An 18,044-nucleotide genomic window follows, 5' to 3' on the forward strand; every position below is an offset into this window, starting at 1 on the left:
CCTTTAAAAGAAAAGTTGAAGAAGGGGGATGAGAGTAAATTTTCTAGAAACGTTGCAGCCCAAAATCTTACTTGTGCACAACCATAAACGTTTTAAAATGTTTAATTTGTTACTTGAAGTTTTTATCATTTCATAAATAGCACTACAATATACTTTATGTAAATGAAGTTAGAGGTATTAATAGTATTATATGTTATGTTTCAACTTTCATTTTCAAGTGAATAAAGATTGGAATATTTACAAAGATTATAAAAACTTTTCACTATTAATATAGTTTTGTCAATTCAAATTAGTCATTTAATAATTTATGGTAGAATCATGAAGAAATTTATAATTAGTAAAGATTAATTTTTTGTAATTGTTTATATTTTTTTTCAAAGTAATTTCTCTAGTATAATATAAAATCTAAAAAATCTGTTGGTAATTTTGACCCCGCCGATACGTATAGATGTTTTCCTTGTTTATTTGCCGCAGAATCCGACGAAAAGAAGTAACAAAATTACGCGTCCATTTCTGTATATATACGCCAACTATACCTCCAGCTGTTCAAAATTGTCTTCTTCCCACGCTTTCTCTCTTTAATCCCTCATTTTTCGTCCTCAAAACCCATACATTTCTTCTAAAAATGGGTTCTTCTTTATCCCTTTTCTTGATTCCACGTGATTCTGCCGCCGCCGCACCACCACCACCGGAAAATACCGGTCTGGGTGACCTGCCGGAGAGTTGTGTGGCTTCAGTTATGGTGTATTTAAACCCATCCGAGATCTGTAGCTTGTCAATGCTTAATCGTGCTTTTAGGGCTGCTTCTTCTGCTGATTTTGTATGGGAATCGAAATTGCCGTTAAATTATGGATCTCTTATTGATAAGGTTTTTGGTGGGGTTGATGATTTTTCTAACAATTTGTGTAAAAGGGATATTTATGCTAGGCTTTGTCGACCCAGTTATTTTGATAGCGGCACAAAGGTTCGATCTTTATCCCTTCTTATCTTGAAAATGTTTATATAAATTCCTAAAAGTTTAGGTGAAATGGGGTTGTCTACTTTTTAGGAAATGTCATAAGGATAGGTATTTTGTGATTAAATATTCTGTATAAATTGTTCAAATAAACCATCATAATTGTTCTGATGGTTTTATTGATTGGGATCTCTATGCAGAAGGTTTGGTTAGATAAGAGTACAGGAAGGGTTTGTCTATCAATATCTGCAAATGGATTGTCGATAACAGGCATTGATGATAGGAGATATTGGAATCGTATTGAAACAGACGAATCAAGGTGAGGGATGAAAAATGTTTTTACTTTTCTTATCAAGTTATAGCAGAATGAATATTTGTATGTGTGTGTTTATTGATCCATTTGTTTTTAGATTGGCTGATCGAATCCAGCTTTTTGATGAAATCCTCCTATGAAAAGGTTCCATTTTAAAGTCTTTTGGGTGGCCCAGATGGTTTGGCTTGGGGCTTCCATAATGGAGGTCTCAAGTTTGAAACCCCTTGCGTGTGACAGCAGGGGGTTGACCTTCTAGGTCGAGCTTGTTGCTTGGGGCTTGCTAGTGCAGTTTACCCTGCGAGGGTTTACCTGGTCATCAAAAAATGAGGTTCCTTCTTACATTGTAGTTGATTGTATGAATCGAGGTTGTTTAATTTGGTCTTCTATGTCTCCTTGTTGCCTCTGGCAGGGAAGTTTTATGAATATTAGATAACTCTTGCCTGTTTACCGCTTATTTGAAATTGAAACATGAGCCGTAAACTGATTCTTTCTATGCAATTCTGGTACTCGATACCTTAATTCATTAGCAATTTCTCATTCTGCTTTATTGCTATAGTTAAAAATTAGTGGAATAGCTTTGGAGAAATGTTTTGAGAGTTTGGTACTTGAGAAGTATTCTTAATTATTTGACACATCAGTATTAGTAGATATGTGTTTTAGATGCATAAAGGGCTTTGGTGTTGTTGATATCAGTTCCTTTAATTGAGAACAACTTATTTGCTTGAAAAGAGAAATGCTCAAGTTCCACTTTTACTGATTCCATGTCCTCATGATTTACTTACCAATTAGCAATCGGAACTCTCTTTTTCCTCATGATTTACCTAGCAATTGGAACTCTCTTTATAGTATGACGTCTTACGACCAGTAAATTCGTCAAGAATACGCCTTTCGCTTATCCTCCAAAGCAAAAGAAGGTTTAGAAAACTGATCACTATTTGTTGAAAAATCGCCTTCTGGTGGTGGCTTTTCGAGTATGACATACTTGCATTATGTTTTAGATTTACTGCTATTTGTTGTACACATTAAGCATTCTACATCTTAAGACATACCAATACTTAAGGATTTCTTTTCCTTTCCTTCTCTGCAGATTCCAGTCCATTGCGTATCTCCAACAGATATGGTGGTTTGAAGTGGGTGGAGAGGTTGATTTTCCATTCCCAGCAGGGTCCTATAGCATTTTCTACAGGCTGCAAGTAGGACGTGCCTCTCGAAGATTTGGACGGAGAGTTTGCAACTCCGAGCATGTTCACGGATGGGATAAAAAGCCAGTGCAGTTCCAGCTCTCAACATCCGATGGCCAGCAAGCTACAACCCAGTGTTACATGAAAGAACCTGGAAAATGGAAATACCACCATGTAGGAGACTTTACAGTTACAGGGTCTGCAGCAAATATGAAAGTTAAGTTCTCCATGACCCAAATCGATTGCACCCACACCAAAGGTGGACTTTGTGTAGATTCCGTGTTAATATGCCCAAGCGAATTTACAGAGAGGTTAAAGCGTTTTTAATTTGCTGTTAACCTTCTCCTTAGGAAAGAGTTTGTAAAAGAGTTAAGAGGTAGCACTATCCATCCATAGTTATGGAGAAGTTAATATGGAACGTCGATCAGCACTATATTAGATCGAGTCAATGTGTGCGTACGTGTATGGCAGGCTTTTTTAATCCCAACTACGCGTGTTCCTATGTATCATAGGGCTTTTTCTTTGAAGTTTTGGACACACACCTCTAGCGAGGTGGTAGTTGTACTGAGGTCTTATTGTATGTTAAATGCGACTACTTTTTTCATGTGTACTTTGAAGTTTGATCTTAGCATTCGAATGGAAGCAAGATTCTTTGGGTTTGATTGAAATATTGAATTCTTTTTCCTGCATTGAATGATATTCGTGACTTCGTCTTTTGCATGTCGTTGGATTGGAAGCCACATGCGATGCCTTCTTGGCTGTGTAATTGGCCTTGCCTGCTTAGTGCAAAAGTGCGTAAAGTAGATTCATTCTTTGGTTTATAAAGATCTTGTAGTAGTCATTGTTATTGAATGACCTCAACATGGTAAACTCACAAGGGCTGTGTAATTGGCATTGCCTGCGTAGTGCAAAAGTGCGTAAAGTAGATTCATTCTTTGGTTTATAAAGATCTTGTAGTAGTCATTGTTATTGAATGACCTCAACATGGTAAACTCACGAGGGCTGTGTAATTGGCATTGCCTGCTTAGTGCAAAAGTGCGTAAAGTAGATTCATTCTTTGGTTTATAAAGATCTTGTAGTTGTTATCGTTATAGAATGACCTCAATATGGTAAATTCACGAGGGCTTCCGCAAATTGTCAAAACTTCAGTGCGTATTGCCTCTTTTTATTGAAGGATATTTACGGGCAGGGTGACAAAATTCGTCCATAAAATCATGATTCGCCCAACTTGTTTAGATTTGGCGTGTTAGTAACTCGGTTATTTTGTTAATTGTGCTCATTTTGATTTGCTTAGTTGAATTCATTTTATAGCTAGGTTGATATGCAATCCAAATTGATTCAAGAGAAACTTTTTTAAAATAGTTTTTAAAAATAGTTTTTTATTTGATAAGTTTTATATACTATATAGTCATATTATTAGGAAAAAAGTTTTATTAGGTGTTCAAAAAAATAATAAGAAAAAAAGTTTAAATTTAAAACTTAGTAAGAATAGAAAACAAACTTTTAATGTAAAACTTAGTAAGAATTTAGCGGATTGGATTATGACTCGATTTTTAGTTCATTCCAGCCCAACCTTCTTCTGTCCAAGTAATATTTAAGTATTGCCTCACCCATTTGCTAACTCAATCCACTTTAACATTTTTAAATTCAGTCTAACATGTGTATTTGACACCCTTATTTAAACAGGAAAACCTAGGTTGTATAAAAATAGGTTATGCTTCATTCGATCGCACGTTTGTTTGGTTGAAAATGAATTGGGTCCATGTGTGTACTGTATCGATTTACAACCAACTTTTTTGTCACTTGTTTGTTTTTGAAATATCCAGCTATGCAATTGATTTGTTAAAAAATCTATCATCACACTTCAAAAGGGAAGTGTATCGTACATTCAAAATTAAAGCATTTATGCTTCCCAATTTGAAGGGACAGATATGAAAGGAGAAAAGGGGAATCAGTCCATTGAGCTTTGACATAGGAGAAAAATTGGCAAATAAACATTTTTATGTTACGAAACTATAAGTAAGAAAGAAGAATAAAGTAGAGAGAAAAGTGAATACTTTTTATTCCTCTCGAAGGATTAGAGATTGGGGATTTTAGGGATATTCACATATATATTACAATGAAGGAAAATCATTTTATTTATAGGAAAAAATTGACTTGGTCCATAAATAGGATTCCTAACTTTTCTCCAAAGGAATCCATATTAGACATTCACTACCATAAAAATATGTTTATAACACTCACTCTTGGATGTCTATTTGATAGATTATATGTCTCGTTAAAACTTTACCAGAAAAAATCCAAAGGAAAAAATAGTACATCGTGTATTAACCCCTTATGAGAACATCAATCTAAAAAGTTGAATCTTCTCATTCGAAGCTTGTGCACCATCTTCTCAAAAATTGTAGTTGGTAAAGACTTGATGCATAAATGAACCATATTATCACTCAAACGAATTTACTGGACGTTGATATCATCATTCTTTTGAAGCTCATGTATGCAGAAAATCTTTTGCGAAATGTGCTTCATTCTATCTCCTTTTATGGATCATCCCTTTAGGATCAAAGAATTTTGCAAATCCTCACTTCAACTTCTTTAAGCAAATAATCCATTGCTTAGGAAACTCTTTAAAAATTTCAGTAATATTCAAGTCATCAACTTGCATAACTATACAAATGATTCATGATTGATTTTATCCATATGATGATTATGAACAAGATTTTCAAGAACTTATATATGCTTCATGCATTTTGAATCTTTAAGCTATTTTCATATCAATTTTGTCAAGGGACAATATCCGATATTAAATGTATGACATCTTCTATTGACTAGATTGCAAGTCAAATAAGTTTTACGCTTATCAAGATGTATCATTCCACTTTTCACTTGATAAATATTTTTTTGTCTGCATGCTTTGATAGATCGTAAAATTCAGATCCTCGTAATCTTTTACAATATTGTGCAATATTGTATCAAATATATCGTCAATGATATATCATTTTTGTATCGGTTCACAATACGGCATAACTTATTGAGATCTCATCACTTCATTATTTTCAGGTACCTACCCTCTCATGAGGTTTCATGGAGTGTTATGTCGCAGGCTCTTCAAGAGCATATTGCCTCCTTGTTATGATTATCTTGATAATTTGCTCTTTTCCTTTTTCAAGCATCATTTTATTTAGAACCGATCGGTCTATATCATGTATCATGCATGTCATAGACTTAATCCTATATTCAATAGGAGCATTTGCAACTCTTGGTTGCTTCTTATCTACCCCTTATGTTAGACAAAGCAACATACATCCCAATCTATTTTGGAGAATCCATCTTAGTGCATCGTGGTATATTCATTAATCATATACCACACATCAAAATTGTTAGATGGAAATTATATGGTCCCTAATCATAAACCAATTGAGAAAAATTGATCATAGTAGCCTGATGCATACTTTTGTATGTAATTTATCATATTTCAGACCACGAAGTTTTGTTTTTATAAACAATGATTGACTATTTATTTGAGATATTTAATATCACATCAGCTTGGATATTTATCAATATTATCGAGATAAATTGTCTTGACCGATTACATATTCTGAAAGTTGTGTTCTTAACTAAATACTTTGCACAAACAATTTTGCGAATGTCAAAATACAGATTGACAATAAACGTACATGTGATTATCTTATAAATGCATCTATTTATCATGTCACATGATAAGAGAACGGGTTCATATTCACCTTTTATATTTTCAGAATTTTAGGAGAATCGTCCCAACATTAGTTGATCCAATCAACTCATCATGAGAACAAGCAACATAAAGAATTTTGAAAGAATCTTCTAATTTCATTAATATGCACATCTTCGGAATGACAAAATTATTAATGTCAACTAATAAAATTATGTGTACTAGTAAACTTCAATTTTACTATAACATGTATGCCTTTTGTTTTAGTAAATTTCTGATTTACTATTACATGAATAAATTGCAGATGTACTACTTTAAGAGTAATTTTCAGATTTATTTCTTCTCAATTACTCTAACTCTGGATACCCTATCACGATAAAGTGCATATCCGTATTGATAAGCTTTATTGAATACTAACACATTCACTTTAGGGAATGAATCTGTATTGTATTTGTAGTATTTATCAAAAGTTCTCATTCTTTATGAATGGATCACAATCATTTAAGCATATATATCATCTTATGATAGCTTAGTACCTTATTCCACATTCATGTGAATTATTCAACTACTTATCTTCTTTCAGAAATATTATGCATTGCTATCACATTCACTCAAGGAATGTATCAAATTTAGTAGAATAGGTTTCATGACTTCTCACCAAAAATAAATTATTTTGCTTTAATCATCATTATAGTGCATTGAGACTTGAAACTCAATGTCTTACCCATATAAAAGATGTTAAACCATGAATCAATGTGACTTAAATTCAATAACTTATTATCATGGTGCATCAAAAATTTTAATCCGATATTATATTTTTTTGGTGCGATAGAATTTGAATCTACCGTCTTACTTTTTAGTGCAATGTAATTTGAATCCACTGTCTTACCCTACCCTTAATCATGACATAACAAGCCAAAGTGCAATAAAACTCACCCTCAAGCCTTAAAAATATTTCACTTTGTAAGCCTTCTAATAATCTGAACCAAATATTATATACCATACTGATATCCTGAATCAAATTTGATGAGCAAAATCAATTCCGTTACACTAGTAAGCAGTGATAATAATATTTAATCAAAAGTAATGTTATTACTTTACCGTCACCAACTTGTGAAGTTAAATTTGTATATCATATAAATAACATAACTAGCAACAGGATATGATAAATTAAACCTCACCATGAAAAAGTATCAAAAACTTGTGTCAGTCAACTTCAATTTCTCACCTTTATGAGGGCTGCAACATGTTCTTCTGTTGTGCCACCTTTCTCAACAATAAGAACAATACCTTCCGTCAGTGGATTAGCAATAAATTTCTCCGAGCAATCAACAAAGTTTGTACCATTGAAAGGATCACCATCGATCCCTTAGCTTTTAAACGGTAGTTTCTCGTATTGATATTGTGTTATGAAACTATAAAGTAAGAAGAAGAATAAAGTAGGGAGAAGAGAAGACTTCTTATTCTTATCGAAGGATTAGAGATTGGGGGATCAATTACAATGAAGGGAGACTCATTTATTTATCGGAAAATGGTCAAATATATCCTTGTATTATTGAAAATAGTTAAAATATACCACGCGTAATACTTTCGAGCTAAATATACTCCTCTTGTTATATTTTCAATTCAAGTACTAATTTGAGTTTTTTATCCTTAGAAATGACAATACAATATTAATACATGAAATTTCTAAGTACTAATTTGAGAGAGATATATTTGAACCGAAAATATAACAGAATACTTGACTTTTTGCCAAAGAAATCCACATAATAGACATCGACTACAATACAAATATATTTATAACAACAATAGTAATCCAACATTAGCTACTATTTTAAAAGTTATTATTATTTAGTCATTCTTTTTGAAACCAAAATATAAATAAAAATGTCGTCAATTAAAACACTAAAAGAATTCAGTTATTCAACAACGACTATTGGAATTTGAATACTTATCGGTCCAAATTTCACGAATCCTTTTGGACATTTGAAATGTGCAGTTCAAACTGTAGAAACAATTCTTAGAGTACGGAATGAACTTAATGTGTACTTTGGATTTTGATTATTGTATTTGAGTCGTGGATTTTTTAGAAACACTCTCTATCGTATGATAAAATTTGATATATTCTATTCTTTTCACATCCCATTTATATGAAATATCATTAGGTATGTTGTTGTAAATTTTGCCCCCTTTTTAAAAATTAATAATGATTAATACGAATATTACGGTAAAATAGGAAAAATGACATGTAATCTCACATCTGATTGCCATTCACTAAATAACTAACTGGAGAAGAGAAAAAACAAATTAAATAACTAACTTCTTTTTTGTCCGTTATTGACTTTATACAAAAAAAAAATGGGTTCGCCGGAGATAGAATCAATGGCGTCGGCGATCGGAGTATCGATTCCGGTGTTCCGTTTCTTACTCTGTTTCGTCGGCACCATTCCTGTGAGTTTTCTTCATCGATTTGTTCCTTGTGGCAGTGGTAGGCATTTCTACGCTGCCGTATCAGGTGCTGTTTTATCGTATATGTCATTTGGGTTCTCGTCGAATTTGCATTTTTTGGTATCCATGCTTTTGGGTTATGGTTCTATGGTTTTATGTCGAGCTTATTGTGGGATCATCACTTTCTTCCTCGCATTTGGATACCTTATTGGATGGTACATTAATTAATTCTCTCCTAACATTATCTCTGTTTTCGATTTGGGATTTCAGTACTTAAATGCTTGCATTATCGATCTTCATTGTGTTGAATCTGATGATTAATTTTTTTTTTTATTTTGAGCTGTATTTTTTTAATGGTTGATAAAGTTTGGAAGGACAGTGAAGATTAGGATTTTCAATAAGAAAATTCAAAATATAAAAGAATTAAACAAATGAAAAAAGTCAAGTAAGTTTTGTCGTGACATGTCGTGCGTTCATGGACCCGCCCCTCTATTCTTCTCCACTTAAATATTACTCTTTTGTCTGTGACAGAGTTCAAACCCACAACATGCACTTAATTCGTGCATCATCAATAACATCTTGTTGGAAAATAGGGGAAGAGAAACACTCAATCATTCAAATTCTTTCTTGAAGACAAGTGGAGGAAATGATTATTCAAACTGCTCGGATGGTAACCACCCGTCACTTCCAATCCGAAGATTGTGAGTTCGAGTCACACGAAGAGAACAAAAAGATGGGAGCTCCTAGGGAGGGGCAAATAAAAAGTGGAGGAAATGATTATTCGTTACTTCACTCTACTTGATTTCTCAAGTGTAATTTGATCAACTTGACTTACCATTTGAGGAAATAAAGCATTCTCTGTTGAACCGTTTCCTCGTTATGCTAGTTGCAATTTTTATAATTGTATGAAAACTTTTAAACTTCATTGATAATATTCAAACATTCTGGTGCAGCCATGTGTACTACATGAGTGGGGATGCATGGGAAAAGGGAGGAATGGATGCTACGGGTAAGAACGTACTTCCTCATTGTACTAGTCTTGGTTTCATCTTTTAAACATAACAAAACAAATCATGGTCTCAAACTCCTTTAATTTTCGTCAATGTGTTCAATCCACTTGACATTTGAGACCAATGAAGCATACCATACTTCTTTAGATCAAAAATATTTCTCGTCAATAGAAATTGAATAAAATCTCAGTTCATGATGAGTTCAGATATTGTTGATGTGTAGATTAATTATGGATTCAGCCTGTATCATTCATTATGATCTGTTCAATGTATTTTTTTTAATTGGTTCCTTCTAAAATTTTAGGAGCTTTGATGGTTATTTCGCTGAAAATAATTTCAAGTGTTATCAATTACCAAGATGGACTATTGAAAGAGGAAGATTTACGTGAAGCGCAAAAGAAAAATCGTTTGCTCAAGTTGCCATCATTACTTGAGTACTTTGGTTACTGTCTCTGTTGCGGAAGTCATTTTGCTGGTCCAGTTTATGAAATGAAGGATTATCTTGAATGGACAGAGAGAAATGGTGTAAGTTCATATCATCATTGTATTGTTGTTCTGCCAAAGGGGTATCATCCGACACCCTTCCGTATCTTTCTTTTATATGTGTTAATTATACATTTCTGAAAAAACATTGTGTACATATTCCAAATATTTGCCTGAAGCTCTTTCCATCGCATTACAATAACTAATGAGGTCCTTTTCAGATTTGGAAACCTTCAGACAAAGGCCAGCCATCGCCTTTTGGGGCAGTGCTAAGGGCTATTCTTCAAGCTGCTCTATGTATGTGATTGTATATCAATCTGGTGCCTCTTTTCCCTATTTCTATGTTCTTGGACCCAATGTACCAAGAATGGGGTTTCTGGACGCGGTTGGGTTTCCAATATATGGCTAGCTTTACTGCACGGTGTAAATATTATTTCATATGGTCAATCTCAGAAGTTGCAATCATCATATCTGGCTTCGGTTTCAGTGGTTGGGCAGACATAACTAATCCACCAAAAGCACAATGGGACCGTGCTAAAAATGTTGACATATTGGGCGTTGAGCTTGCAAAGAGCTCAGTTCAGATACCTCTTGTATGGAATATTCAAGTTAGCACCTGGCTGAGGCACTGTAAGAATATCTCTCTTTTTATTCGATTCTGTATGCTGTGATACTTTCAGAAACACAATGTGAAGAGTTGGTGAGCTATGTTACTCCTACTCAATTAGTATTTTTATATGACACTTTCTTTTTCTAGTCTGTTATAAAAAGAATTAACACATTTCGCTATCTAGAAACTTTTGACTTTAAACTTGCTTTTATAGCTATAGAAATGTCATAACATGTTTAAGATCACAAGTCAAAAGGCTCTTATGATATTTACTAAAAGTCTTTCCTTTTTTTCCTTAAACGTTGTGTTTATTCAAACATCGCCATATAAAATGAGACGTAGGGAGTAGTTGTTATGTTATGTTGTATCAAATAAGGGTCATGTGCCTTATATTTATTTGTCCATCATCTTTTAGTGAATGTGTAACTTTGTGACTAAGCTAAGCATGATGCAATTATTTTATGATCAAATCTCTTCTCTTTTGTGTCTTTTCCTGTAGATGTATATGAGAAACTTATACAGAAGGGAACGAAGCCTAGTTTCGTCCAGTTGCTGGTCACACAGACTGTTAGTGCTGTATGGCATGTAAGCAGATATTTTTACACAATATGTTCTGCAATCTATCTGCTGAAAGATTCATCTGATAACACATAATCTTGTCCACATGAATTTTCCTATACCTTGAATGCACAATCATTTATTCAATCATGCATCAAAAATTGATTTTGCCTATGGTGGCATACAAATTTCACTAAATTGAGTTTTACAGTACTCTATGAAGTTCTGTATTTCTTTTTGAAGTAAAATTCTTTTCATAATATGTTCTCTAACTTGAGAAAAAGTCATTGCACTTTTTATCTTTTAATATCTGTCTCTGCAAATTCATTCATGCTACACAAAACTATTGATTTCACCCCATAATGTTGGCAGCCCTACCAGTGTGGAGCCAGAATTTTTACTAAGGGATTCGAAATATAAAAAATAAACACACGAAAAAGTCAAAGGGGTTCAGCATTTACTATATATACGCTAAAAAAAAATAATAACCATGTATAAACGGTGTAATTTTCTGTTGAAGGGGGTTCGGATGAACTCCCTTGGCCCGTACTAGCTCCGCCCCTGAGCCCTACTATTCCTCCTAAACTTTTGCCACTTGTGTAATGCTAAACACAATAGAAGGGATTTTTTACTGTTTTGTGTACTTGAGATTTCTCAGCACTAGCTGGTTCTATTTTCTAACCTCAGAAATCCAAAATTCAGTATTCAATGCATGCAAAGTCATAGACACTTTGGACTATGCGGGATAGAATTAGCCCATGAAAACATGACCTCCCAACCTGCTAAAATGACCCGCCCATTTGACACCCCTAATTTGGACACATGTTAATTTAGTCTTGAATATGGATAAGATACTTTTTGTTTTTGTGTTTTAAGCAGTATTTTGTTTAACTATACTTGATTGTGTTACACTGCAGGGATTATATCCTGGCTATATTATATTCTTTGTTCAGTCTGCTTTGATGATTGCTGGATCAAGAGGTACTTAATTATATATATATATACCTAGCTAGCCCTAGATTAAGCATATTTACCTTTTATATGCTTTTAATACAATCTTGTTTTGTTTATGAGCAGTAATTTACAGATGGCAGCAAGCTACAAGCAGTGTTCAGTTTAAGAAAATGCTTGTATTCATGAACTTTGTATATACACTGCTGGTTCTCAACTACTCTGCTGTTGGATTCATGGTTGGTTGCCTATTTGTTGGAATGATGTTTATTACTCCCTCCGTTCCATTTTACACAACATATTTTTTTTTATATCTGTTGACATGTTTAAAACCATAAGTTACATGGACATTTTGGGGATTCTTTAATTTTTGGCTCATCGGACTAACTTAAGTACGGGCGCTAGCCAAAATATACAATATTATGCAATGAGTGTGTATATATATGTATAGTGTATGTGTACATATATATAGTGTATAGATTCTTTTATCTGTCCTAACCTTGATGATCAGAGTTACCTGGTAGGCTGGTACCTGTTGCTATTGGGAGGTGGCAGGTATCTCGTGGAATTAGTTGAGGCACGCGAAAACTGTCCTGGACACCACGGTCATCAAAAAAAAAGAAGATTGTATAGTGTATGTGTATTTCTACAAAACATACACATTTGCAGGCTATTTTGTAAATTAGATTACTGAAAAAGCTTTTTGATTTGTGCCAAAAGTATTTCCTTCTTTTTTAAACATCGTATCTAGTCAAACACTGTCATATAAAATGAAACGGAAGGAGTATAAGCTAAAATCTTTGACATAAATTAACAATAGTTTTCTTGTTTATGTTTTTACAGGTGCTAAGCCTGCATGAAACACTTACTGCATATGGAAGTGTATACTATATTGGAACTATTATACCAATTCTGGTGATCCTGCTTGGTAAAATGATTCAGCCACCAAAACCAGTAAGATCTAAGGCAAAAAAGGAAGAATGAGTCAGAATTTGGTTTTTAGAGTTCTTGGTGGAAGAGTAGAGCTGTTCTTCCCACTACTCTATTTATTATTTTTTTGATTTGTAGAAATTATCAGTTTTGATAGATTTAGAGTAGGTAGTTAGTTTAACTTGGAGTTGATTTGGTCCATTCAGATGAGTAGGCCCAACTTCTAAGCTTCAACAGGCCTGTTATCTCTAGGCAATAGTTGAAATTGCATATTCTACCTTTAAAATATGTTTGGTCTTTAATTTTTGACCTTTAACAATTGAATGTATGCCTAGTAGAGCAGAAGTTCTTTAGAGAAGTAAAAATTTCACGGGGTGCCCTATTTTTGGTTGATCCATATAACTAATAGATGTTATATGTTTTTTTTGTGCGTGAGCGCACGAATATCACTTACTAGATAATTTTTCTTTTCTTCTATATTTGCTTATGCATCCAGATGCATATGCTTGAAATTTTAGTCATTTTTAACATGTATTTCAGTTATATAATATATATTTTCACGCAAATATACATGAGAAAATGAAAAGAGTGCTAAATGCATTTGTTATATTTGTTATTATTTTGACAAATTGATTATTGAGACTTGATCTTTATGATACATGAAACTTATGTTTCAAATTTGAGCTTATTTTGAGTAGATTTGGGATGTTGAAATTTGAATAATTAAATTATTATTTTCTTGGCAAAACATTTCGAACATACATGATTGAAATTTTTGTCAATTTCAACATATGTTTAAGTCATGCATGACTGAAATTTAGACATACATGAAAAAGATAAAACGGTGCTAAATAGATTTGTTAGACTTGTTGTTTTGCCAAATTGATGATTGGGGTTTGTTCTTTATGATATATGTAACTTGTGTTTCAAATTTGAATTTCGTTGAAGTAGATTTGAGTGTTGAATTGTTAAAGTTTGAAGATAAAAAACAAATTAACAAAGCAAATTCAGATACACATGACTAAAAATTAAAACAATTTTTATGTATTTCAGATGTGAATTTTCAACCTCATGCCTGATTATTTTTTTTCAAAAGAAAGTGTCTAAAATCATTATTGATCCGTTCAAATTCCACCCAACCATCTAAATCCTAATAACCAATTGTGGCATCATCCTTTTACTCTGTGTAGCCAATGTCGGAGGCCTCGTATGTTTTCATGCACAATTATATTTTAGAAGAGGCCCGCCATTGACTGTGTCATTGATAATGACTTGAGGTGAGGCAATTCATTTGTCAATTTTACATTAAGCTAAATAGGCCCTACAAACTACTTGTATATACTCCCAAAAGACGTAATCCACATGTGTAAACACATTTTTTTTGTGCATAAGAATAATCAAGACAATAAATAGTGTACAAATAAAATAGGAATATTTGATTACGACTTGTAGAACATTTCAGATTTAAAGAGATAAGGTTTTTGTTTTTATTTTATTGCTCAAGAACGTCGATTAGCTCAAGAACTTTGGAATTTGAATCAATAGCATAATCTTCAAATGTACTATGTGCTAATTTGTAGGAATGGTGAAAATAATTGTGCAATCTTGACTCTCCTTTATTTATTCCTACAGAGAAAATATATATGTGATATAATATTGAAATAAGAAAACTAAATATCTCCTTAATATGCTATCAAATATATAAAGAATTATATGGTAATTATTTCCCTACAAATATGCTACTAAATATGTAAAGATTATATGATAATTATTTTCTTACAAATATGCTACCAAACATTATACTGCAATACCCCCCTAAAATTGGAGCATGGAATAAAAAATGCCCAACTTGAAAAGCAAGAAGTCAAACTGAGTTTTGATGAGAGCTTTGGTAAAAATGTCTGCCAATTGTGAAGATGTTGAAACGTGCGACAGAGAGATCAAACCTTCATTAATTGCATTATGAACAAAGTGACAATCTACCTCAATGTGCTTTGTTCGTTCATGAAAAACTGAATTTTTTGCAATGTGCAAAGCGGACTGACTATCACAAAATAATTTAATCGCCTTGGGATATTGTATACCTAAACTCAACAACAGACCTTTCATCCACTTCAACTGACAAGTGACTGCAGCTATGAACCTATATTGAACTTCTGCAGAAGATCTAGAAACTATGTGTTGCTTTTTTGTTTTCCAAGAGATGGGAGATTGACCTAGAAATACTAGCCAACCTGTCAATGAACGACGAGTAAGCGGACAAGCCGCCCAATCAAAATCACACCATCCCTGCAAAGTCAATTCATTGTCGGCACGTAACAAAATACCCTGTCCTGGGGTGCCTTTCAAATAATGGACCACTCGTAAGTCCACTTCTCAATGTTCAATTCTGGGTTCTTGCATGAATTGAGACAAAATATGAACAGAGTACGCCAAGTCCGATCGAGTGACCCCCAAATAAATCAAACGCCCAATTAATCTACGGCAGACCTCCGGATCCGACAACAAATCTCCATTTGCAAGACCAAGTTTATGATTTTGTTCAATAGGGAACCCATTTGGCTTTCCACCTAACAACCCTGCTTCAGAGATAATATCAAGAGTATACTTGCATTGACACAAAAACAACCCTGATGAACTACGAGCTACTTCAATACCCCAAAAAAATTGAGAGACCCAAGGTCTTTCATTTTGAAATAATCACTCAAATAGGCTTTGAAAGTTGCAAGTGCACCGGAATCATTCTCAAAAACAATAAGATCATCAACATAAATCAAGATATTAATTTGAATATTCCCTCTAGTAAATGTAAAAAAAGAAAATAATCAGAATAAGATTGTAGGAAACCGTACCCTTTCAAAGAAGTCACCAATTTTGCAAATCAACATCTAGGGGCTTGTTTCAACCCATACAACGATTTGCGCAAACGACACACCAACATAGAATCTGGACTTTCAAACCCAGGAGGGAGCTTCATATACATCTCCTCATCAAGGTCACCATGTAAAAAGGCGTTATGAACATCCATTTGGTGAAATTCCCAATTTTTGGATGCTGCAATGGCTAGGAAGGCTCGAACAGTAGTCATCTTGGCGACTAGAGCAAAAGTTTCATTGTAGTCAATCCCTGCTTGTTGATGATTTTCCAACACAACCAAGCGCGATTTGAGCCATCTCACATCTCCATTTGATAAAAACTTGGTCTTGTACACCCATTGATTACCAAGTGCTTTTTTACCTGGAGAAAGATATTCCAAAGTCCATGTACCATCGTTTTCCAATGCACGTATCTCTTCTTTCATTGAATGTCTCCAACCTTCGTGTTTCATGGCTTCTTTGAAGGTCTTAGGATCCTTACCCGAAATAATAGCTGCAAGAAACTTACGATAATTTACAGAGAAATTGTCACAATTAATATAGTGTGCCAAATGATTGGGAGTACCTGAGGATTGATTGTTAACCGGAGTAGTATGAGATGGACCATTAGCAAAAACTGAGTATATCACATGATCACGAAGCAAAATAGAGGGAAATTTCTCCCGAAAACCACGCCCCAAGCCACCTTTCACATCCGTGGCTGGAGTATGGGGTTGCTGCCCCCCTCGCTGCCAGCGGGCATTGGGTTCCCAGCGGACTGGGTAGTGGCCGGTGGCTGCAGCTCGTCCTGGCTATTAGTAGGCGCTGGTTAGGCTGTTGCTTGCGGCTATTGCCCGGCAGTCTCCGAACTATCAACTTCGCCCCCTAAGTCATCCCTGTACACCATAAAATTACCATCGATTTTAGCACCCATATCAAAAAAATTAGATAAAATATGAACATCATCCGGACAAGAAAAAGAAAACACATCCTCCACAAACTTCACATCACGAGAGAAAAAAAATCCCTTCATATCAAAATCAAACAACCGCCACCTCTTCTTACCAAACGGATACCCACAAACAACACTTTCTGCTTCGACTAGCAAATTTGTCACCCTAAGTTTTTTTATTATGAGCAAAGCACAAACACCCAAAGGTACGAATAGCATCGAAAGAAGAAGGTTTATTGAATAAAATTTCGAAAGGTATTTTATTTTATAAATTGGGTGTGGGGTACGATTTATGAGAAGAGATGCATCAAGAACACATTCACCCCAAAAAAAATTAGGCAAATTGGCCTGAAATATTAGAGCTCTAGCAACATTCAACATATGTTTATGCTTTCTCTCTACTCTCCCATTCTATTGCGGAGTATCCACATAAGAGGTTTGAAACAGAATATTAGTGGCGGAAAAATAATCGATCAAACAATTAAATTCGGTACCATTATTACATTGTACAACTTTAATTGTTTGATTAAATTATCGATCAACCATAGCAACAAAAGCCATAAACATCTGAAACACTTCTGTTTTATCAACCACCAAGTAGATCCAAATAGCTTGGGAAAAATCATCAATAATTATTAGAAAATAATGAGCTCCACACGAGGAAACATGTCGATATGGACCCCACAAATTACAATGTATTTTTTCAAATATTCTTGATATTTTTTTATCACTTAAAGGAAATTTATCTCTAAGATGCTTAGCACGGAAACACACTTCATAATCATTTGCTAAATTACTCTTATCACTACTAACATGAGGAAACAACTTAAATACTCTCTCGGAAGGATGCCCCAATTCCAATGCTGACGCTGCCATGACAGTAGACACATGTTGCACCACGTCCTGTTTGCTAAAATAGTATAGTCCGTCCCTCCTAACTCTCGTTCCAATCAGCTCCTTCAGTGGGTCTTGAATAGCACACATATAAGAATTAAAAAACACAATAGTGCGTAAATTATCAGTAAGTTGGAGGATGGAGAGTAAGTTGCAACGTAAATAAGGCACATAAAGAATATGATGTAAGGTGATTTTATCTGACAGTTGAAC

General features: G+C 34.0%; 1 protein-coding gene and 1 pseudogene across 1 annotated transcript; both read left to right on the forward strand.

Annotated features, from left to right (window-relative positions):
• The first annotated feature begins 546 nt into the window (after positions 1 to 546).
• On the forward strand, positions 547 to 3,059 carry LOC129879824 (F-box protein PP2-A13-like). Its single transcript, XM_055953552.1, has 3 exons — positions 547 to 964; positions 1,156 to 1,274; positions 2,356 to 3,059. Exons 1-3 carry the CDS (start codon positions 626 to 628, stop codon positions 2,774 to 2,776), a joined length of 879 nt encoding a protein of 292 aa, XP_055809527.1. The 5' UTR covers positions 547 to 625; the 3' UTR covers positions 2,777 to 3,059.
• A 5,439-nt stretch (positions 3,060 to 8,498) lies between these two features.
• LOC129889327 (lysophospholipid acyltransferase 1-like) lies at positions 8,499 to 13,184 on the forward strand (annotated as a pseudogene).
• The last annotated feature ends 4,860 nt before the right edge of the window (positions 13,185 to 18,044 follow it).

Source organism: Solanum dulcamara, chromosome 1, assembly GCF_947179165.1.
Source record: "Solanum dulcamara chromosome 1, daSolDulc1.2, whole genome shotgun sequence".
In the NCBI taxonomy this organism is placed as follows: domain Eukaryota; kingdom Viridiplantae; phylum Streptophyta; class Magnoliopsida; order Solanales; family Solanaceae; genus Solanum; species Solanum dulcamara.